The 26,268-nt window shown below is 34.8% G+C and overlaps 1 protein-coding gene across 1 annotated transcript in view; it reads left to right on the top strand.

Annotated features, from left to right (window-relative positions):
- LOC145265764 (glutamate receptor 1-like) overlaps positions 1–26,268 on the top strand; it is an 81,929-nt gene that overhangs the window by 10,882 nt on the left and 44,779 nt on the right. The window contains exons 2-6 of the mRNA XM_080121814.1: positions 8,543–8,713; positions 14,839–15,084; positions 16,361–16,554; positions 20,379–20,432; positions 23,546–23,636. Coding sequence (XP_079977940.1) covers positions 8,543–8,713; positions 14,839–15,084; positions 16,361–16,554; positions 20,379–20,432; positions 23,546–23,636 — 756 coding nt within the window. The remainder of the gene's footprint in view (positions 1–8,542; positions 8,714–14,838; positions 15,085–16,360; positions 16,555–20,378; positions 20,433–23,545; positions 23,637–26,268) is intronic.

The following is a 26,268-nucleotide window of genomic DNA, read 5'->3' as shown; positions in this document are numbered from 1 at the left end:
CAGACTCCAAAATCTTTAAATGGCTTTTGGAGTCTGCTCTGTGTAGCACCTCGAACCACTATATTCTATATTTGTCGACACAGTATGGATTGTCAACCAAATGCTGGCCAATAGCAGAGTCCAAGACTACAGAAGAAGGGAGACTACCAGATCCTACCTCCCCAGACTGATTTTAGAAGGAACGTGCTGGTTTATACGAGTTAGCAAATGCGATGATGTTCGCCCGACACAACCAGCATCGCACTGGCATTTAAAGTGATAAACAATATTACTAATTTGGGTGTAAGGCAGACTATCTTTGCGAAAAGAAGGAAAAGCAGGTCATGTAGTGTATACCAAAGGCAAAGAAACAGAGTAGAAGCACTTATAAACGCTTCTAACAATCTGTTTCGACAATTTAATACTCTTGTCCCCAATCTATGGTAATGTTAAAGAAACAGGGCACTTTGCAGGTCCAAACTGTTTTAGAGATTTGAAATAATCAACCTTCTTGTTAATGCAATCATCAATAAGGTCCAAAGGATAACCATTATCTTATCAAGTTCGTAGTCTAATCTATTAGGTGAAAATATCATGAGAGCTCTCTGTACCAGCGTATTAATTAAGTCGACCTTACGTGATTTGGGTACAAAAGATGACCAGTTCATATATAAGCCAGTGAAAGTAGGCTTCCGATGAATGGTCGTCTGCTCGTCTGAACTCCAATCTCTGGTCTCCCCCTCGCCAATCTTTCACGAAAAACACCCGTCTAGCTGAATCCACTGTGAAAAATTTCCCCCACTCTATATCTGTGCCTAAATCAAAACGCGGATTCCATGAACAAAGCTTCTTTCTTAGAACTGCACGCCTGTGGAACTCTGTTCCGTCTGCCTGCTTCCCTCCGGACTGCAACTTGGATGTCTTCAAGTCCAATGTTAACAAATTCCTAATGAACCGCCTCCTTAAGTAAACACTTCAGCAAATCTCCTCAGTAACTTAATGTACTTGCAATAACCCTTATCCCTGAGTGGCTTCCGGGCCTTGATAAGTGGTGATCACTGTGTAAAAAAAAAAAAAAAAAATGGTAGTGAGAAAGCCCTCTTTTGAACGTTCAACAAGAACATCCAAGAAGGGAAGAAAATTGTCCTTCTCACTTTCCATAGTGAACTTCAGAGCCCCGTGCAAGGAATTCAATCTATTAAAAAATACTGACGCTTCACTTTGTGATGAAAACACAACAAAAGTGTTGTCAACATATCTGAAATATGTGGTGGGCATTGCTCCAGAATTAAACAAAACGGATTCGTAGTAACCGACAAAAATATCAGTTAAAGTTGGGGCTAACGGACTCCCCATTGAAACACTGTCGACCTGACAGTACATAATGTCACCAAAGTTAAACTCCATTGATTTGGTGCACATTAAAACGAGTTCAGTAAATATCTCTTTGGAAAAGCGTGGAGAAGTCAGGTGACCGCCATAAAGCGCGTCGGTACAAATACGTATTGTCTCATCTAACGATATGTTACATAAAGGATGTCTGCATTCGAATTCAACCTACGAAGACATTCAACAAACCGAAAAGAACCAGGAATACAGTGCGTGCTGTGTAATTCACGCACAGGTTGCAAAATTTCAACAAGCCAGAGCCAAAGAATGTTAAGCAGAACTTATATATATCATCGACAAAATAGGTCTGAGTGGAACACCTTGCTTATGGATTTTAGGGAAACCATACACTCTGGGACGTTGCGACCCAGAAGATCTTGTCATAAACGTCCTTGAAAAAAAAAGTTCATTTTAAATAATGTAAGTAAACGTTTTTGAATTTTGGCCTCGTTTTTTGCAAGTATTATCCGCCAACTCGACAGGGCCAAGTTTCTGGAATTTGGAAGCATCGTTAAGAATAAATAACATTTTCTCAACGTAATCGGATTTATCCATAATAACAACTCCTGCTCCTTTGTCTGGTTTGCACATATAGATCTCGGCATTTGACTTCAACGCTTTCATAGTTTTTAATTGCATTTTATTCCAAACAAAGTCGCTGTGATGTGATATATATATATATATATATATATATATATATATTATAACATACACATATCATATCACACACACACACACACACACACACACACACACACACACACACACACACACACACACACATATATATATATATATATATATATATATATATATATATATTCCATTCATAGACAATCGGAGATCTTGTAAAAAATACTTTTATTTTAATTGTTCTAGTTAATTTTCAGTTAACTCATCAAATGAATCATCTCTTACTACATTTCTGTCTATCACTTTCATCCGTTCTCTCTCGCTCTCTCTCTCTCTCTCTCTCTCTCTCTCTCGTTCTCTGAACTCTTATTATATACGATATCTATCACTTTCACTTTCGTGTCTCTCTCTGTCTATTTCTCTCTCTTTGTTTATCAATAATAAAGTTCAATAATATATATATATATATATATATATATATATACATAAAATGTACTCTCCCGATTTTTTTTCGGCATATAAGGTTCCGCCACAGCAAACCTACACGAATGATTAGTTAATAATGGTGAAGGCTTTATGCTGAACCAACCACACTTTTTGGTGTTACTGATAATCTTTGTCAGTGCAGATGACTGCCACAAGACAAAATATAAAGTAGACCTCAGGTTTTTATATCAGAGTTTCCCTTCTTCAAGATGTATGTCTTAATGAACACTGAAGTGTATGAATGCGTCCCCTGATACCAACCTGAACATTTTTATGACTCGACTATATATATATATATATATATATATATACACGAGTGGCGTTCTAAAAGTAATATCTCCTATTTATTCCACCCGAATGGATCAGAGGACATTGCAAATTGCATTGTTATGACGAATGAACTTATGCATTGATGACCTGAAGATTTTACTTTGCTGTTGCAGATATTGACGATGTGAGACTCTAAAAAATAAACCCATGTCATCAACGTGCGTCAGAAGCAAAGATATGCCATTGAATTTCTCTATGCAAGAAAAAATGGAACAGATCAACATTCTCCGGTGTCTTTTGAATGTTTACGAAACCAGATGTTTAATCTTTGGAACGCCCTGTCAATGTAATGCAAAACCGCAACTACATTTAAATAAATAAATAAATTATTATGGTGTGCGTGAAGTGAAAAAGCAACAGAATTTCACTTCTACACTATAGAGGCCTCTAGATGCCGTAAAGCCTTCTACTTAAATAGATTTCACCCTCGAACTGCTGTATTTTCGAATTCCCTCCCAGGTTCCTGCTTCTCCGACTGTACTGACATTTTTTTTCCATAGAGGTCACCACTTATCAAGGCCCGGAAGCCACTCGGGGATAAGGGTTATTGCGTGTACAGTAATCAATGGGATAGTATCGTAGTAATCGTTAGTATTGGAGATTTGATAAAGTGTCTTATTGAAGGGGGCGGTTCATCAGGAATTTGTTTATGTTGGACTTGAAGACATCCAAGTTGTAGTCAGGTGGGAAACAGGCAAATCGAAGAGAGTTCCACAGGCGTGCACTTCTAAGATAGAAGACATATAGAAATTCAAGTGTAATGCTCATCTCCCTAAATAGTACCCCTGCAAATATGGCCCCAAATAGTAACCCCTCACGACTAAGTGGCCCTGCGACTTGTTTGGGATGTAAAAACAGGGGGAAAACCCATACCTAATTTTATAAAGATAGAGATAGGATGTTTAAAAGTGACTAAATTAAAAGTGTTGAGTCATCCTAGGAATGAATATTTTTTTCTTACATTTGGATATTATTCATCAAGGAGAACGCTGATTAAGAATATATATACTTTGTGGCCGTTTGTTTTGTAGTTTTTGATTTTTAGCTGGCCATACAAATACACATACACACAGACAATGGCTTTTTATATGATAGATAAACTCAATCCACAAATACCCTTACTCCATACTACGCCCTATCCGTCCACACACATAGATAAGCCGGCCATTCTACGCACGACCCCAGATCCGGATCCAAGCATGCCACAAAAAGAGGGGGTGAGTGGAGACACTTTGTAATGCAATTGAGCCTCCCTCTCCCATTCGGGGGTTGTTGGACCTTTTGCTATATTAAAAAAGAAAGAAAGAACTTGTTTTATTATTAATATTGATGTAATTCGATACGAGAAACGACCACACCCTGAAAATGAATAATCCGTCGAATAGCAGGAGCCTGATGAGGAAGGGGTTTGACTAATTAGAGTAATGGACTACTACACATTATTGAACATGTGCGCGCACATATACATATGCATGTATGCATATGTTGTGATCGTTATCGAAACTTAAAGGTCTACACAAATACATATATTTGCTACTAGTATTGGTTGATATACTTCACGTATTACTGTAGCATAGTAATCTATATATTAATACGGTAGCGCGTGTGTTATTTTGTGTGTCACGCTTACATCCGGGTCGTTTAATTGTTATGTAATTACACATCATGTCATAAATAATTTTACCAAGAATTTTTCATAAGTTTTGGTTTCGGTTTCCATTATAGCAGATGCCACTTCAGTATCTTCTTTTTTTTAATAATTTTTTCAAGATTTCTTCATAAGTTTTGGTTTCGGTTTCCATTATAGCAGATGCCACTTCAGTATCTATTTTTCTTTTTTTAATAATTTTTTTCAAGATTTCTTCATAAGTTTTGGTTTCAGTTTCGATTATAACTGATGGCACTCCATTAATCTATTTTTTTTTTAAATAATTTTATCAAGAATTCTTCATAACTTTTGGTTTCGGTTTCAATTATGGTTTAAGGAACTCAAGCTATATATATATATATATATATATATATATATATATATATATATATATATATATATATATATACTTAATTTACTCACATAAAATTAATATACGAAAGTATAAATTTATGCGTAAACTTTAAGTATTTACTTCAAAAGTGCTCAATACGTAGGTAGAATATTCAGTGTAGCTTAATCGCCATATTTATTTTATAACTTACTATATATATATATATATATATATATATATATATATATATATATATATCGTAGGTTTTATTTCGGTTTCGATTCAAGCTAATGCACCCTAGTCATATGGGTAATTTTTTTTTTTAATAGCAACTTTATAATGTATAAAAATCGATAGAATATTAAGTCTATAATAATATATATGAAATCTGCAAGAATTAAAATATCATATTTAAGCGTATTTTACGACTGGGCTTTGGCGGGCGTTCATGCTAGCTTAGATAAATACTTTTGCAGTTTTAACAAAAGAGCTACAATAATATCAGAGCGTTTCCATTTACGCTGAATATCTACGGAATGCCAACATTAATATATTGCATATGAATGTGTCGCCTGTGAAATTTCCACAGGTCCCGCTAGTTGTAATACTATTCAGATACTAATAACACACACGCACATGCATATATGTGACCATATCTACATATATATGTGTATATCTATATAATTATAAAATACTATAGACCGTACGATCACCCTTGCTTGCATCTTGTCTATCAAACACATTGTTGTCATGGAAACCAGCTTGTATTCAATAAAATTTACACATCCTTTCAAGTTCACAGTTCAACCATATCGAGTACAAATAAACTTCAGTCTTTGCTTAATTTGTAGACATGGTTTTAATCATCAAACTATGTTTTGTTATGTTTTGGTTTCAGTTTCGATTCTAGCTGATGGCACTCAAATCATTTTTTTTTTTACTTTTGAAATCATAGCTATATATTAAGTACAGTATAATCTCTATATAAATAAAATGAACTCATTTTTTCCCGTCTGATTTTGACATTAATAGGATTAAAAATCAAGATATTTCATGCAAATATGATATGCACAAACGGCAGAACAATATCTGAGGTGTGTTATAGGCTTATTATTTCTCAAATTCCTCGATAATCTTAGATTTCTATACTTTTTCTGTTGAGAAGTCACGGCCAAAATCGGTTAAGATCAATGGAAGTGGTAAAATATTTTCTCTCTAATAAATTCCTACTCCCCCTGCCACCACTTAACACCGTTTGGGGATCGTTCACAAGGAACAGTTGAGAAGAGAACACCGGTTTGGCTTCGTAGTTCTTTCATGTGAAGTTATTTAAAATCACGAAACTAAGCTGCAGTACTCTGTGGCGTAGTGGTTAGCGTGCTGGACAATTCACATTATATTTTCACGTTCGCGCCGACCTACCGTAGTCTTTTTTTTTTTTTTTTTTTCCTAAACAACTGGAATGGACTTTTCTTGGTGGCCGAACTGTTAACGTTGCAGATGTTTTTTTTTTTGTTTTGTTTTTTTTCACACTTTATTTTCCTACTTTTACTCATGACTCCGGGTTTGATCGTTCCTACTTACCTACCATAACATTTTTTAAAACTCCCCCCCCCGTCCCGGAAACAAACACTCGGGCAACGCCGGGTACCCCAGCTAGTATGAAATATCTTAAAAATAAAATTCACACTCGTTGCCATAGTCCAACCAGTTTTTGCTTAACTTGTAGACATAGTTTCAATCATCAAACTATGTTTTGTCATGTTTTGGTTTCGGTTCCGATTCTATCCTATGGCACTCAAATCATAATGTTTCTACTTTTGAAATCATAACTATATATTGGGTACAGTATAATACAAAATATCTTGCCACAAAGAAGAAATTCGTTTCTTATCGTTGAGCACTTTCAGTTGAATTTAAAAAGTCGGTCAATTTAGCTCTTATGCGTAGATCATCGTATAACGATTTGATCACTGTCTGTCTGACGTAATGAACATTTAAATTAAAATGTTTAAAATTCAACGCTATTTCACACGGTTAATGGTAGCCGAATGGATACGGCCTCCGCTAATCGAGTCAGAGATGTCTCGTGTCGCGGGGTTCGGCTCGAACGAGTGCGTAACTACTGAATCATGATCTTGTAGGAGGAATCCCGATGTACTCATATCCAATACCACAGTAAATATTAAATATGTTTGCTTCGGCTGTCGCCGCGCGTGTTTACCTGTGTGTATGTGTGCATTATCGTGCCATTTGTTTTAACGGCCCGTGATTTTAAGAATGCTCACTTATAAAAATATATATATATATAATAAATGGCACGATACCAATCCTCGTTCGTGTGATATGAAAGACTTCAGCGTGAGGCTTTCAGCGTACCTTTTAACGTCTCTCTCAGACTACTTTCAACCAGTCAATTATATTCTTATGAGGAGGAACCTGGATTTATTATATCAGTAAATATGTTTGTTTCGGCTGTCGCCGCGCGTGTTCATGTGTATGTGAACGAATAAGTAAGAGGATGCGTGTATTATCGTGATTTTTTTTTACTGACCTATTTGGTATACGCTAATGGACTATGAAACCAGGTTCCAATCTTGAGCCGAGTCATACCAAAGACTTTAAAATGGTACTTGATACCCCCCTTGGCTAAACACTAAGTATTATAATGGGGGGGGGGGAGATCAAGGGCATGTGGAGTAATCCTGGAAATGAAATGGCGCCCTCACCTACACCTCGGTGTAACAGTTAATGAAAAGGAGGCCTTAGTTGACCACTTCGCTTAACATTTTTTGTTTGTTTGTTTTTTTAGTAAGACAGTGAACGTATAAACCTATACATACATACGTTCGTTTAGCGGTGTCTTTAGTGAGGTAGTGTATGTGTCTATGAATTTGTCTACTGCGTGTTCGTTGAATAGCTAGTATGGGTTTCATCGGGCGTTATGTTTAGTAGTCCATTAAAATCTCGTTTATCTGTCTAAGCTTTTCGTCTCTCCCCCTAAAGGAACTAAGTAGAACTATGTCATGCGTATGTCTGTCGTCTGTGAAAGAAAACGAGGTAAGAGAAAATTGTTTTGTTTTTCATAGTACGCGCTAACATTCTTTAATTAATTGAAAGAAACTGCGGATCGAGTAGTATTTCTGCTATACATAAAACAATGACGAATCACTGATATACGAAAATAAAAAATTATTGTTGGTGGCGGTGAAGGAGTGTGGGTTAGTGAGGAAGGTATACGCACGCAGAGAAATTCGACCTGTGATTCTTCTCAGGCCCAAATCGTAAACGATATCAATTTCGGGTTGTTATGAAAACAATTTGTGACCCCCTGCAAGCACCCACCACTGTCAATGTAGCCACGCCCCTCGAACGTTTTATTCGACGACGGGATATTTCTTTCTGTTGCCACTATCTTTCCATATCATTCCAATCAACATTTTCATTATTTTTGACAATATTCCTAATTTGTTTTCCCGGCTAGATTTAAGTCAACGGTTATTTTGTTCTTGATAATCAATCCTGCTGAGTTGTTTTCATCCGGCCCAGTGCGTGTCCATGCTAAGTGAAACTACTTATGATAAATTACTTTTTTCCTTTTGTACAATCGGCCTAGATTTTGTCCAGTTAAAAGCTTATACGTAAATACAACACCCCTACCGCTGCTCTTTTTTTTTTTTTTAATAAACTTATGCGCGCGTTTCAGACTAACAAATACATTTATAATTCTGTTTTGTTTTTAGGTTTGGTCGGCATGAAAGGAAAGGTTAATCTCGAGCTGTTCAAGAATATCACTCGATTTCTGATGGAAGATGAAGAGATGAAAAAGCATTTCCCGACATGCACCATCGAATACATACCAATTGAATTCGATCTTTCCGACCCGAACCAATTTCGAAAAAGTTTGATACACGGTGAGTTCTTATTGTCATAAATATATTCATTTTCATAAAAATTCCGACATTGTAGAAACGATACCTAAAATATAATAAAAAGTTAAAATCGTTCGTGGGAAATAAAATTAAAAGTAGTCTTTTTTTATATAACTAGTATGGCTACCCGACGTTGCCCGACACTATTAAAAACAAAAAACAAAATAGATGTTAAATAGTGTGTGTAACATTAGTGCCTCTAAAGCACTACTAAAATCAATGCACCCTCTTCTCTAGAAAGGAAACTCCTGTTCTTTTTTTTTTATGAGGTTGACAAGAAAGTTCTTGCGGTTTTTCTTTAAATTCAGATGAACATATCTCGGTTCGAACAAAAATTCATTGACCGAATCAACATACTTTTTCCAACGCAAAAATGTGTATCTATGACAGTAAAGTAAAAACCTTGCGTTCTGGTGGCGATGAAATCGCTGAGGACGTTTTTGATATCACTTAAGTTTTTGAAGCATTTCTCAGAAAGTTGTCGAGATGCTTGAAAATGTGGTAATCGGTAGGTGAGAGATCTGGAGAGTATGGTGGATGAGGAAGTTTCGTAGCCCAATTCGTTCAACTTCTGTATGGTCGGTTTAACAACGTGCAGTTGTGGAGGAGAATTGTGTCTTTTCTGTTGACTAATGCTGGGTGTTGTTGTCAAAGTTTCTGATGCATATAATCCATTTTTTGATAGTACTTCTATGGCGTAAAGGTATCATAACACCTGTAAAAAAAAACTGTAATGGATGAAACCGGTCGCAGACCACCAAACAGTCAGCAAGACCTTCTCCTTGTGCAACTCTGGCTTCGAGAAGTGTCGTGGAGCTTCGTCGGCGTCTTACCACTGAGATGAGCGTCACCGACTGCTGTAAAGAACCCACTTTTCATCGTAAGTCAGAACCCGGTCGAGAAACGGGTCGTTCTTGTTTCCTAAAAGAAGGGTGTTTCTTTTAATTGTAGTCCAATTCGTGAGGCACCCATTTATCAAGTTATTTTCTAATCTCTCTCAAGTTGTTGGAAATCGTCGTATACGTTACGTCTAATTCAGAAGCAAGTTCTCGAACAGTTGTGCGTGGATTGTTTTCGACTAAGGTTCTTTATTGATCGTTGTCAACATCCGATAGCCGACCATTACGCTCATCATCTTCAAAACTCTCGTTGCCGCCACAAAATTTCCTGAACCATCATCGTGTTGTGCGTTCAGTAGTGGTACAAAATGCTGTGTTAATATCGCGAGCTGTTTCAGCAAATTTTCGCCCTAGCTTGACTTACAATAATAAAATTGTGCGAATTTCCTTTTTTTTTTTTTTTTCGTCTTGTATCCAACGTTCTGAAAAGAAGATATAATTGTTTTCAAACGATTGTAATTCAAACGATTAGATAGAGCGAGAAACGCTATTTAAAATAATATATAAAGTGAAGGTATTATAACGAAAACTTATTTGAAAATACATCATTTGGAATTAAAATTAAAAATTTCGCAAGAACTTTTTTGTTAAGCTAATATATAACATGTTTTGTTAAGCTAATATATAACATGTTTTGTTAAGCTAATATATAACATGTTTTGTTAAGCTAATATATAACATGTTTTGTTAAGCTAATATATAACATGTTTTGTTAAGCTAATATATAACATGTTTTGTTAAGCTAATATATAACATGTTTTGTTAAGCTAATATATAACATGTTTTGTTAAGCTAATATATAACATGTTTTGTTAAGCTAATATATAACATGTTCTGTTAAGCTAATATATAACATGTTTTGTTAAGCTAATATATAACATGTTTTGTTAAGCTAATATATAACATGTTTTGTTAAGCTAATATATAACATGTTTTGTTAAGCTAATATATAACATGTTTTGTTAAGCTAATATATAATCTCACATTTGGATTAGTACATGCTCTATTCAGGATATTAAGTACTATTTGTTATTGTTCCTGGCCAACATCAGCAGAAGAACAGAGAAATTATTTACCCCGGGCGACACTATATTTGAACACACGTGAAATTAATGAGGCTTCAAAAGCACTACTCAAACCAAGAAAACGTTATTTCCATGGCAGGTGCCCGTCTGAGCTTCAATTTATGCCCCCCCCCGCAAAACTTTCACGAAACACACTTGACTAGCCCAAACCACGATCAATAATTTCCCACACTCTTTATCTGTGCCTAAACTTAAATTCCATGAACAAAGCTTCTTTCTTAGAACTGCACGCCTGTGGAACTTTTCCTATTGCCTGCTTTCCAGCTGACTACAATCTGATTGTCTTCAAGACCAATGTAAACAATGAACCGTCCCCCTATGTAATCCCACTTACAAAAATTGCACTACTTATGTTTACTACACTATAATCACATTGACTAATGTATACCTACTAACCCTTATCCTCGAGTGGCTTCCGGGTCTTGATAAGTGCTGATTCCTGTGTAAAAGAAAAAATAAAAAATAAAAAAAACTAATGTTTTAATTTCAATCTGAGAAAAAAAAGTTTACTATATAACATTAAAAAATCATGTTCTTGATAACACAATGAGTCTTAACCAAGGTTACAATTGCTAATAGACTATCAGGGATACCCGACTAGCAGGGATACCCGATGTTGCCTGGGATTGAATGAAGGTCTACGAATGTTCCCCGCTTCTAATACTTTTATTGTAATCGAAATCGATGAAATAACCCATTTCTCAATAAAATCGATTGTCTGCTCTTGTCGAGAACCCACGGTATACTGGAAGGAGGCTTCACATGCCTCTCTGAAGTGATTTAACGCACTATAGAGAACCTACTATTGATTATCTACAATTATTTTTGTATAATGGCTTGAACTAAAGTTTAAAATTCAAAAGTTAACTATTGTGGTTCGTTTGTGCTCTAAACAGAACCGTTCATTTCTTACGTGTCCCTGTCGTATCAAAGAATCTACTGTTGATTTTATATGCCAGGATCTTCTGCTTGTGCGGTGATAAAACTTCTCAAATGCACTTGTGATGCTAAGCTGTATACGGAAGATAACTTTAATCAGAATCAAATTGTTCCTTCTTTAATCGCATATTTTCGATTATTGATACTTATCAGAGACATTCCAATACAAAGTCTAAAAACACTCTCAGATACATAAGGTACATTTGTGTAAAAATGAAAAAAAAAAACGATCCAAACGTTTTTGGGTATATACGGAACTCTCTCTATTTCACACACACACACACATATATACACACACACACACACACACACACATATATATATATATATATATATATATATATATATATATATATATATATATATATATATGACAGCCCCTTTAAGAAATTCGTTTCTTATCGTTGAGCACTTTCAGTTGAATTAAAAGTCGGTCAATTTAGCTCTTATGCGTAGATCATCATATAACGATTAGATCACTGTCTGACTGACGTAAATGAACACTTAAAATTAAGATGTTTAAAATTCAACGTTATTTCAAGCGGTTAATGGTAGCCGAATGGATTAGGTCACCGCTAATCGAGCCAGAGATGTCTCGTGATACGTGGTTCGAATCGTTCGACTGGTAGTAATCGTGACACCCTGCACTGAAGATTCCCGAAAGGATGAAACACTAGTGTCTGTAGGTATTTAATTATTATAGTAGAAAATATATATATATATATATATATATATATATATATATATATATATATATAAAGTGCCTTTTATATATAAACAGATTATTTCAGTTCGGTTTATAAATTGAAGAAAATTTTTTTCAACTTAAAAATTTGTTTCTGATTAATATAGAGTTTAAAAGAATAACATATATATTGTTCGTATTGTTTTGATTCATTAGACTACTGTTCTCTTTTTGAGTGTGATTTTTACAACGTTTTGGTCGATGTAACCTCCGACCTTCTTCAAGTGTATCTAGTCGAACTCGGGAATGTTTCTGTCGAATTTGGACGGAATTACGATCGGAATCCTTTATTTACTTCACGGGGGTAGCATACTCTCGTTCTGTCAGCCATGACTGGATAGAGGTTCTAAGTAATTCACAATTGTATTTTCGATCGCCCACACTGAAGCTTGAACCTTCAACCTTCAGGAGAATATCACTTTTTACAATTGATTTTTCCCAGTACTCTAACCACTGTGCCTTGCGGGCAATTTTGGTACGAATTTTATGAGCCCTAAACATATTATTATTAGTCCTTGTTGCCCATTTTCAGCTTCGAATGTTATTTTCGCTATAGAAATGTCAAATGACCACCACGTTCCCAAACTTTACAAGCCCCGACTTTTTCTTGTAGGGATATCTTAAAGAAAGAGTCTATTTTAACAATCCCTGAACCCTGCAAGAATTGAGGGAAAACATCAAGAACAAAATAAAGGAGTTAAATCGCAATCCAGAGATTCTGCAATCTGTCAAGAATAATGTTTTGGAAAGAGCAGAAATATGCGAAACTGAAAATGGGCAACATCTAAACGACATTATTTTTTTTATAAATAAAGATTGTTTGAATTTTGCATTTTTTTTTTAAATTTCCCAATGTCTTAGATTATCTTAAAATTACAAAAGAAATATCAAAGAATAAAGTCTAAGTTCAAAACTCTTCAGAGACTTTTTGAACACCCTGTAGTTCCATTTAACACGTTTTTGGGTAGCGACTCGTAGTAGTTATGGCTTCAGAATCATGACGTGCACATCTGTAAAAATTTTTTACTAATACTGTTATATTCCAATTAGGGTGTATATTAGTGTTGTGGCGATTAATCGGAATCGGTATCGGAATCAGAAAAATTGATGCCTATTTTCCGGTGCTAAAATGATTCTTTTAATTCTCTTTTTTTTTGGGGGGGGGGGATTTTGTTTAAGTCAAAATCTTCCATTGCTGGTAATAATGATAAAATAATAAATATTTATTGATTTTCAATTTCCAGTAAAGCTAAAATCGACAGATCATCCTCCACAAGTTTATTTTTACGTTTAGGAAAATATCTGCATATTTAATGTTTTTATTTTTTGTTTTTGTTTTTTTTAATGAAAATCAGGGGAAATAACAATCTTATAGTCAAATAATTAGAGATTTATAAAGAATCGGGATCGGTAATTGTATCAGAATCGGGGATTTATGACGGAATCGGTAATAGTATCGGAATCGGGAAAAATATTGGTATCGTCCCATCACTAGTATATATATATATATATATATATATATATATATATATATATATACGCGTGCATGTAACGACTGGCCTATTGAATGTGCGTCTGTTCTCCACATGTATTTGCATGTGATATCCTAGTTTACAAAATGTCAGAAAACAACTTATCTAGTGTATGTTTACATATAACGACAAATAAGGGACGGAATAGACATTTTTTCCTCTTGCCATACAAAGGAAGACATACCTTCAACAAAAGGGACGAATACAATTCTGTGAGATTAATTAGGGAACACACTTGGTCCATCTTTGATCTTGTTGAATGGAAAGCTACAACTAAAATTCTGCCACGAACAACTAACCTCGGGTTTATTTTGGCAACCTTTATTCCAGAATGTTGTTTCCATTTTGGAAAGGTTAAATGTTGATAAAGTCCTGTCTACATCTTAATTGTCGGTCTTGCCCCTGTTGGGTACCATCCCGACTGTCGGCCGTCTCTATCGGCTGTCCGTTACAGTTTTTACACTAACTAATTTTCTAAGATGTTTCTAAGCTTGCGACGTTATATAATATCTACGTAAGCAAAGATTGTTGCTTGGTCTTTTGTCACGTATCTTTTTTTTATTAGAACCAAACATTCCGATCCCATTTTATTAAACATTCTTCTAAACATTTTATTGTTTCTTGTTTTTTGTTTTTTTTTTGGTTTTGTGTTTTTTTTTTTTGTTTTTTTGTTTTTTTGGTTTACATATTTCCGGCGTAATTATTTCTACATTAAATTCCAGTCATATTTCAAAACATTTTTCCGTTATCAAAACACTTTGTTATTTCTATAACATTCACCTCTCTACCCAGGACACCCGACGTTGCTCGGGCTATAAAATAATAATACACTTTTTGTTACTTTTGTCTTCATTATTGCCGGACTGTAAGGTTATAAAAGTTGATAACTCATCTTTTCTTTCGACAGCTCAAAAAACTTTTAAGGATGGTAAAGTTTCTGTGGCGATCGGGCCCTACATCGACCATTTCACCTCGCCGAATTACATAATCACTACACAGAGTCACTATTTAACAACCTCGTTGGCCAGTGTCCGTAAGTCAACGGACAAAACACGGATCAGGGTCCTTTGGCCCGACCCTTCCGGATTTACTTGGGCTGTTGCAAAACTAATGGACAAACTTCACTGGAACAAAATTGTATTTTTATCTGACGGTAGGTATTGTTTTTTATTCACTATTCGAAATATATATTTATATACGCATGAGGATACATTTGTCGCTCATACCAACCGAGGATACGTCGTCGGCAATCTGTCTGACTTTTGCTATATGGTTCTGTTTAGTCCTAGGATATACATCGAATAACGTTTTACAATCGCCCTTTGATGAGGAGTTAGTTTATTTTTAGGGTAATTGCACGAAAAAAAAAAATTGAACATTTATGAACAACTAGCAGGGTGACCCGATATTGCCCGGGAGTGAATGATATTCAGTCAAATAGATTGATTGTCTGTTCTAATTGGGAACCCATCGCGATGCACATGAAAGTTTCACATGCCTCTTGCAGTAACTAAGTTCGAACTATATTGTAGTCTACATTGCACTGTAGAGAACCTACTGTTGATTTTATAAAATTATTTTTACATACAATAGCTTTCATTAAAGATTAAAATGCAAAAGTAAACTATCATGTATCAATTGTGCTCTAAACACAAACATTAATCTCGAACGCGTCCTTATCAAAGAACCTACTGTTGATTTTATGTGCCTGGCCTCACTGCTTGTGCAGTGATACTGACTTGAATTTAAGTTTAAAATGAAAAAGTCATGTATCATTGTGCAATTATGCCTTCCCCCCTCAAAAAAAAAAAAAAAGAATGATGCCAAATAGCCGAGAAGAGTCAAGGAGGATGGAAAGACCGAGGAGAGAACACTGACCAGACTCCCGCTGGACAAGGGCGAAGAGAACCGGGACCTTGGGAAGGCTTATTCCCACTCAAATTCCAGTGGAGACCAATGGGCGTTGTTATCGAGAGATCGATGGTGGGCTGCTGTTGCGATAATGCAAATCCATTTGCAAATGTTATCAGAAGAGGTGAAGAGCACAGAAAAACTGGGAGACTTGTTGTCACTTAAATTTCAGAGAACACCACAGGCTATTTTTAAGGAGAGATCCTTTATGATCTGTGTGAAAGCTCCTTCTGCGTCAATAATAATAATAATAATAATAATAATAATAATAATAATAATAATAATAATAATAATAATAATAATAAACGTCTTTATTTAATAATTTTCAAGTATAAAAGATACAAATGTTTGTGGGGGCGGAAAATTATCTATAAGGGCAATCATTACTATTGTCGACATAAAATATTTAAAATCTATATTATTCTATACTTGCGTTTGAAGGGCGGAATCATTTATTATCGATGATAATATTTAATTTTTGTTTATTTTTATTTTTATTTATTTATTTATTTTGAAAGATGACTTCTCTCCGATTTTGAAACTCCGGGAAACGAAAATGAAAGTGAATCCGATTTTCCTGCCGTCGATGCATCACCTGGCCAAAAGTGAGGACACGCTTCACGAGACGCTGCGTACCCTACGAAGTTCGGAATGGCCCAACTTTGTACTACACTCTCGAAATTTGGGTGTCGTCAAGAAAGTTCTGGAAGTGGTAAGAATTCGTCTGAATTTCTGTATTTTTATTGTCTACATTTTTTTATGACAAGACTTGAAGCCACTTAATGCAAGGAGCTAACAAGAACAAAAGATAATTACTGCAGAGACAGGTGATGCCTATTGACCTTAATCTTGAAAAGACCAAAACTATAGCTAGAAGGAAAACAATCAACATGAGAAGAGCTCAAAAAACCTGTTAATCTAGTAGTTTCTTCCTTGGATTGATAGACTTTGGAATTCCCTCTCTGTTTCCTGCTTCCTTGTCTGTACTAACATGAAGAAGTACCTATTCTAGCTTGTTTCATAACAGCTTGTTGAACACTGAACAACGAATAGTGCTTGTCCTTGGATTAAGACATTTTCTTGGATCAAAGCAAAGATTAATTGCCGCCTGATCACCTATCCAAATTCCGGATTGATTGCGTCACTGCAAAATGTTTTATATATATAGGACGGTCCAAAAGTCTTGGACACATTTCAAGTCCTCATATTTGTTTAACTATGAATGGTAGTAAAATAAAAGTGGTGTCATTTTAAAGCTAAATGCATTGAGCTTTTTGTGAGGCTGTTGATTTTTTTTTTCTTTTCATATCAAGTAATGGCGTTCACTCAACTAGAAAAGGTGTTTTATGTGCTTGAATTTGAAAAAACGGAATCGGGGACATTTGTTCAACGTGCATTTAGCAAAAAAAAAAAAAAAAAGAAAAGAAAAGAAAGCTATCATACACTGATTGAGGGGGTGCAGTATTTGTGAAACGACTAATCTATGTGCTTCCCATTCCAAGAGACGTGGATGAGTCGAAGGCCCGAATAACATAAGCTGTTGCAACCATTGACAACGCAATGCTGAGACGCGTTTGGCAAGAATTGGACTATCGGTTTGATGTGCGTCGTGTGACCAATGGTGCTAACATTAGACATCTTTCAACGTTCTTGAAAATTTTGAGATTACAACATTTCTGAATATACCAGATGCGTTTTTATATCCTCAATAGTTCTTGAGATATTCAATGTTAAAATGTGTCCAAGACTTTTGGAAAACTCTGTATTTTCAAAGACACTGAGAACATAGAATGGTTAACAAAACAACCAGTCGGAATTCGTATGGTCCTACTTCATGGCATTGGACTATATTTAGTGCCGAGTCATGCAAAATTTGAGGCCTTTAGTTTAATTTTATCTCTTAGATATTAATTAGAAAAAGGTAAATAGTGTTAAGTTATAATAAAGTATATTATTAAGACAAAAATATTTAATTTTGTACGCAAATATAACTTTGTATGCAAATATAATTTTTGTATGCAAATATAATTTTTGTATGCAAATTTAATTTTTGTATGCAAATATAATTTTTGTATGCAAATATAATTTTTGTATGCAAATATATTTTTTGTATACAAATATACTTTTTGTACGCAAATATAATTTTTGTACGCAAATATAATTTTTGTATGCAAATATAATTTTTGTACGCAAATATAATTTATGTATGCAAATATAATTTTTGTGTGCAAATATAATTTTTGCTAGCAAATATAATTTTTGTACGCAAATATAAGTTTTGTATACAAATATAATTTTTGTATGCAAATATAATTTTGTATGCAAATATAATTTTTGTATGCAAATATAATTTTTGTACGCAAATATAATTTTTGTATGCAAATATAATTTTTGTATGGAAATATAATTTTTGTACGCAAATATAATTTTTGTATGCAAATATAATTTTTGCACGCAAATATAATTTTTGTATGCAAATATAATTTTTTGTATACAAATATAATTTTTTGTATACAAATATAATTTTTATACGCAAATATAATTTTTGTATGCAAATATAATTTTTGTATGCAAATATAATTTTTGTATGCAAATATAATTTTTGTACGCAAATATAATTTTTGTATGCAAATATAATTTTTTGTATACAAATATAATTTTTGTATGCAAATATAATTTTTGTATACAAATATAATTTTTGTATGCAAATATAATTTTTGTTTGCAAATATAATTTTTGCACGCAAATATAATTTTTGTCTGCAAATATAATTTTTGTACACAAATATAATTTTTTGTATGCAAATATAATTTTTGTATACAAATATAATTTTTGTATGCAAATATAATTTTTGTATGCAAATATAATTTTTGTATGCAAATATGATCTTTGTATGCAAATATAATTTTCGTATGCAAATATAATTTTTGTATGCAAATATGATCTTTGTATACAAACATAATTTTTGTACGCAAATATAATTTTTATACGCAGGTACCAATTCCAATATATGGCGATCACAGCCTGTTGGACACTAAACAAAGATGAAAAAGCAATAATGAAAGCGATTTTTTAAAATTGTCTTTTTATATCATGTTGCTTAAAGCAAAATTTCCATCACTGGTAGAAATAATAAAATGATAAATATTTATTGATTTGAAACTATAAAAAATAAAATCTTTAGATCATCCCCCACAATTGTATTTTTTACATTTAAGAAAATATCTGCACATTTAACATGTGTTCTTATCGTAATGGATTGAAACGTTTTCTTGTGTCAAAGTAGAAAGAAATTATTGTCAAGTCCCCGATTAGTTGTGTCACTACCAAAGTTTTACGGGTTTTCTTCAATTAAGACTGTGTTCTCTGTTGTGGCGTTTCGATTTTTTATTCAAAATCTACATTAAGAAAGATCCATGCGAGATGAATGGACATCTAGATGAAGAAAAAGGGCGAATATGATTTTTAAAAATTATGATTTTATCTATGGTCGCCGGCAACATGAGTATTCGCGTTGCCCTTCGACTTTTGATACCGAAAATATTTAAAACGTTGAATGATGTCGAATAAAGGAAAATAAAGATAGAAGGGGGCTTTTTCTTATCTGATGCCACACAAGATGGATAATGAAAACAACGACTCGCCATTTTCGCCTTACCTGAGTGTAACATAGTGTGGACGGCTCTATGCAAATGTATGCGAAATGACATCACCGGTAAAAAAAAAAGATTATAAAAGAGAGAAAGGGTACGATCAAGAGAGAGGGGGAGAGAGAACGAGAGAGAGAGAGAGAGAGAGAGAGGGGGAGAGAGAGAGCGTCCACGGAACAATAATAACGTTCGAGATTACGTGAGAGGAGTGAAAGACACTGGAGAAGACGATCACGTGTGTGAAGTCACTACCGTAACAATGAGGAAATAAATGTCGTTGTTGCAAAAACAAAAAAAATGCGAGTTGAAGTTTTTTTCTTTCTTTTTTTGTCTAATTTGCGACTGAAGTCACAACGTGTTGGGTAAAGTTACATGACCAACGAAGATAAAAATTAAGGATTCAATAAAAAAAAAAGGATCAGTTGAGTTATTTTTTTTTTCTGATACTAAATTTGAGCGATTATTTTATCCTATATACAGAGTCGCTATTCAACGATAACACTCGTCTAGCCGAAATCACGGTCAATAAATTCCCCCACTCTTATCGGTGCCTAAACTAAAACGTGGATTCCATCAACAAAACTTCTTTCCTAGAACTGTGCGTCTGTGTAACTCTGTTCCGGTGATCTGCTCTCCAGCTGACTACAATATTGTCGTCTTCAAGTCCAACGCAAACAAATTCTTATTGAACCGTCCTCGTAAATAATCTGATTATACCAAATTTCCACGATAAACTATTACTACACTACTGTCCCAATGATTACAATACACACATTAACCCTTATCCTCGAGTGGTCCCTAGGTCTTGATATGTGGTAACCCCTTTGTAAAAAAAAACCCAGTCTGTTTTAATTATTTCCTAATAACCTTTTCTTTAATTTTGTAGGCTAAAGATATGCATTTGCTGTATGGCGATCTCAATTGGCTTGTAACGTATTTGGTGAGTAACATGTTTTCCATAATCGGGTGTTCAGTTTGATTAACTTAATATCACCCTCTCCGGCATGATCCCACACAATCCGTGGAATCATTTATAAATACATATACCATAGGAAAAACAAAACAAAAGAAATATCGTTTCATCATCCAGAAATTATTACTTATCTATATATAATTCTATAAATGTATTGTGTGTGTGCGTGTGTGTGCGTGTGTGTGTGTTGATATTCATATTAAAAACCATCTTTTCTATTAGTATTTATTTGCTTTCTCACCAAAGCAAAATGTGACACAAGGTCGGTTTTATGTGGGGTTAAACTAGCTCCCCGAAAAAAACAAAAAGGCAAAAGGGGCACTCTGGTTGGGACCAAAAATAATAATTTTCCCAGTATAGAGGGTTTCCCCTCCATTGACCGGGACAAATTAACTTAATGCAACATCTGCAGAACAGGTACTACACTTTAAGATAGTAAACTTTTTATTCGCAGGAAAAAAAAAAAAAACAATTGGGAAAATGAACAAAAAACTTAGACACAAGATACTACTACACTTTAATGCCGCCCGAAGGCCAAGAACAACAGAAAAAAAGGCAACCCTTTTTTCTATTTATTTAAAAAGAAAATACAAATTTGTTATATATGGATCGAGAAATTACATTCATCTTCAAAAGATCTAGCTAATTTGCATAATCTTTTAAACATTCATTTGAATTAATTCCCTATTAGTTTCTTCGGTATTCTTATGGAATGAGCATCTTTAGTTAACTATTACGTGTAATTATTAGGGCGAGGACAACAGCATATTCTTTTCCTTGTTTTGACTCTCAGGTATATATCCATTGATATCTTATATGATTTTATATAGAGTGATGTGGTTCTCGGTTGATTAATTGTGTCTAACTGTGTCGGATATATACTCGAGAGTAAAAGCAACGGAAAGAATATGCTGTGTCATAGCCCTAGTAATTATATTCATGCAGATATTCTACATGATTTATACTTGCGTAATATTTGCGTAAAAAGGTTATAGTAAACACACACCTCTTTCTATATATATTAATGTATGCGTATATATATTTGTTTTAAAAATTTTGCCTACTAAACTCTTCTGTCAGTTTTTGGTCTACATACATGAAACTTAATATATAAGGTATTCGAACCCATGCGAAACTTTATATGTCAGTTTTAACCGGAAAAAATCGATGCAAAAGTGTAAGAATTAAAAAAATTGAACTTACCAGGTGAAGGACGAACGACGCCATTATGAATATGCATGCTTAGAGTAATAGCTATTGGTTCATGTTTTAATTTTTAGTTTTGCAGCAAACATGTCTTCATAGGTCAGACATTAACGTCAAAGGAAAAAGTAAATCGCAAGCTAAACGTTTTGGTTTCGATTCTCGGCGGTGGCATACGAGTAATTTTTTAAAAACTTTTTAAATCATTACTATATAATGGGTCCAATATAATATAATTATAAATACGAAATCTGCATTAATTAAAATATCATATTTAAGCGTATTTTACGGCCGGGCAATGCCGGGTGGCTGGCTAGTATATCTATAAAAGTGAGAATGTGTGTGTGAGGACACTTATTAACCTATATACACAACGAATTTTTTTATCTACAGACTTTTAATTTGTTACATAGGGTATTCAGACATGTGGCAAATTTTTAAATCGATTTTCATCCGGAAAAGGGGCTTCTAAGGGACCAAAATTGAAAAATTAGTACGTGGGCGTCATCGGATTTTCCTGCTTGCCAACTGTTTCACGAATGCGCATGCGTGGATAGTCCACATGGACTAATTCATTATGCTAAGAATAAGTAGGTTTGAAAACACTTTTTAAAAATCAATTTGTCAAGTTAGCCTGATGGTTATCGTACTTGACTCACTCGCTTTGGTTTCGATCTCAGATCGAGTATTCTTTTACTTACAAGAACTGAACTGTTTAGAGGAAAAGCATAATACTCGCATGGACATGTGTGAATTAAAATATAATATTTATGCATGTTTTACGATCGGGCAACGTCGGGCGGCCTGCTAGTACGTGAAGTTTTCGAACAAAACCGTTATCAAATTTTACCCTGGACATGTCTAATTTATCATAGCGGTTTTATTTCTTCCTTTTGTATTCATTAGCATTTTATATCATTTGGATCATTCGGACTTGAATGTTCTTCTCGTAACGTTTCGGCCGATAAAACACTCGACCTTCTTCAGATGTAAACTCTGGAATCGTTCTGTCAGACTCGGGATTCTGTGGGGGTAACCATGACTGGGTAGAAGTCCTAAATAATCTGCAATTGAATCTTGAGTATTGCCCGCGCTTCAACTTCCAGAAGAGTGTAACATTTACAACTGAATTTTACTAAGTACTTTATCCATTACGCTACGAAGCAATTCAAATAATGGGAATTATCAATCCTTATCTCAAAAGTTAAGAAACATATTCGAACTATTGTTCTCATCTTTAGTATTATTCTCAGAACAATTCGGCCGATGTAACCGCCGATCCTCTTCAGGTGCATCTTTGAAAGTTTATAAAACAAAGTCTGCTAGGCATTCATAGCCGGAAACCTCACGAACACGTCATACATCGAGTGAAGTTTACTTTTGTTTTTATTACTGCACAAGCAGAAAAGCCAGGCATATAAGACAGCTGTAGGTGTTTTGATATGACAAGGGCGCGTTCGAAATGAATGTTTCTTTTTAGTGCACAATTGAAGCATGATACTTGACTGTTGTATCTAAAACTTTAATTCAAGCCATTATATATAAAAATATTTTATAAAATTAACAGTAGGTTCTCTACAGTGCAATTTAAACTACAATGCATTGTTGACTAAATCATTATGAGGAGGCATGTGAATCTTTTTCCCCGGTGCACCACAGTGAGTCCCCAGCTAGAGGCGCCAATTAATTTATTTGATTGAAAAATGAGTGATTTTACCGATTTCAATAATAAACTTATGGGAGTGTGAAATATTCGTTGATCATCATTAAGTCCCGGTCAACGTCGGGTCTCCCTGCTAGGACATATATAATTCTGATTCTGAACTTTTATTTCTATTAGTGTCTCTGACGCTACATGATTTTATTATATTTTACAGAATTTTGATGAATTGGAAGAGACGATTTCTGACAAATCTTTGACAAATATTTATGGATTACAGATTTTGAACGAAACCAGAATGCCAAGAGGTAAGACGAATGGAATTTTAACTTTTTTTTATGTAGAAATCATCATAACCGGATGTCTTGGCAGGCTGAGAGCAGGCTCAAGGCGTTTCTATGAATAGTAACGATAAAGAAGCACTCGTAAAGCCAAGTCAGTTCAAGATGGCCATCGCTCTGGCGTATCTTTAACAGGCCAAGACTGTTGAGAAATAATAAGTCAAAATTATATATATACTAGAAGAGAGACCCAACGTTGCCCGGGATTGAATGAGGATTAATGAATGTTCCACCCCCCCCGTATTTTATTGTCATCGAAATCGGTGAAATCGCCCGTTTTTTAAAACAAATCCATTAATTGCCTGCATTAGTTGGGAACCCACAGCGGTGCCGATGGCTATTGGTCTGAATCTTGAAAAGAAAACTCTATTCTATAAGCGTGCATGTTCTAGGAAAGAAGCTTTGTTCGTGGAATCCACGTTTAGGTTTGAGCAAAGATAAAGAGATGGGGAAATTATTGATAGTGGTTTCAGATGGACGAGTGTGTTTTCGTGAAAGTTTAGCAATGGGGTACCATAGATTGGAGCTCAGACGAGTACTTGTCATGAAAATAACGATAGAAAAGAGATAGGCTAGCAACGTCCGTTCTGTGAGAAAGAGGTGGACATCCTTTTCTAGGCTACAAAATCAGTTTTAAACTCTGTCACGGCAAGATACTATGTTTTGAGCAGCTTCTGCCCAAATATGGCAACAGTACATAATCTTATGATGTATTTGGCTCTTATGCAGGCAGAGGATTGCATGGACAGTGAGATATCTACTGGAGTTGTAGAATGATCTAACCATTTTTTAGGGTTCTTACAAGCAAACCCCTAAAAAACGTTGCTAGTCTTTCTCTGCTTATAACAGGTGCTCGACTAAGCTTCATTCTATACCCCCACCCGTGTAAAATATTCACAACTAAAACTTTCCTAGCTACAACCATTGTCAATAAATTTCCCTTTTCCCTATGTGTACCTAGAACCAAGGGGAAGTTCCATGAGCAAAGTTTCCTTCATAGAATTGCCAGTACCAAGGGACTGCTTTCCGGTTGACTATAACATTGCCATTTTAAAGTCCAATGTAAATAAATTCTTGATGGACCATACTCTTAAATAGTTATTTTCTGACTAGTAACAACCATCTTTACTAATTACCTCGGTATCTTATCGTCTACATGTCCCACCCAATAACCCTTATCCTCGAGTGGACTTTAGGCCTTGATAAGAGGTGACTCGTTTGTATACAAAAAAAGAAAGAAAATTTACAATCCGTTCAGAAACCACATAACATGATGAAATAGTTTTTCAAATATATTAATTATTTATTATTTTTTATCCAAACTTTCAGTTCCATGAACCGTCTTCAGGTTTATACAGGCAATTTCTTCCGGCCTTATTAAAGAAACTGCTTCTCAAAATCCAATAGTCGTAGTGCAAGGGCCGTCAACTGTAACGTAATCGACCTGAGGGAGCAAATTGCCCTCATTGAGGATCCGGGTATGCTAAGATAGCTTTAATCGATCCCGGGTAACAGCAGATATCCCGAAGACTTAAAGTAAGGGATATAAAAATATATTTTATTTCATTGTCAAAATAGATATTGTTTGGAAGTCAGCAAGATATATTTTGCATTTAAAATTGATGACAGGGAACTTATAACAATAACATAACATTGTCTGGCCTCGTCAAACTAAAGGCCAGATGTCGGACTGACAGTGGTGACCTTAGGGATTATGAGAATTTAATATTGAACTTGAATCTCAGATCGCAGGCTGAATTGCACACCTGCAAGATTTGTGTTTTTCCCCCCAATTTCGTGGCGTGGTCTGATTGGCTGCGGAAACTTCCACCCCAACCACCCGCACTCATATTGATACTAGTGTCGCGCGAAATTACTCAGTTTCGAAATTATTCAGTTTCGAAGCGAGAGTTTGTGCTACCTGAGACGTGCCCCTCCTCCTCCAAACCCGTCTGACGCTGTCTGTGACTTTTGAAAACTTACTAAGAACTGAACGATAATTGTAAATACATTTGTACATAATTTCGTGAATTAATTCTCGTAGAATAGAATTCCACGTGTCTGTTTTTTCTTTCTGTCTGCGGCTTCGATATTCGCTTTCAGCATACAGGATTCAATGTAACGATCCTCTGAGAAGAACTAGACGATCCGAGCCGAAGTTTCCAAGACAAAAGGGTCCTAGCAAACTTCATAAGAAAGGCGTTACACAACCTCTAGCCCACAAGCCAAATCCGATCCTCGTGGGAATTTTGTTTTGCTCGCCAGCTTACACACACACACACACACACACACACACACACACACAATACATATGCATATATACCCACACACATACATACACACATACATACAGAGATGTATATAGAAATATAAATGTAGGAGTATACATACATTCACACACCTACACATACACACACATGCACACACATACACACAAACCCATATATGTTTACACACACGCACACACATACGCACACACATATCCACCCCCACACACATACATATATTGGTTAAAATTGTCTTAGCCAATAAAGATTTTCTTTTATTAAATGTGGGCAGAGTAGTGTATTTTGTTTCTAATCGTTTGTTTAGTTTAGGG

This window comes from Euprymna scolopes, chromosome 40 (assembly GCF_053919585.1).
Source record: "Euprymna scolopes isolate OS-2025 chromosome 40, ASM5391958v1, whole genome shotgun sequence".
NCBI classification, from domain to species: Eukaryota; Metazoa; Mollusca; class Cephalopoda; order Sepiida; family Sepiolidae; genus Euprymna; species Euprymna scolopes.
Note: the sequence above shows the minus strand (reverse complement) of the source record. Positions and strands in the feature narration are given on the sequence as shown.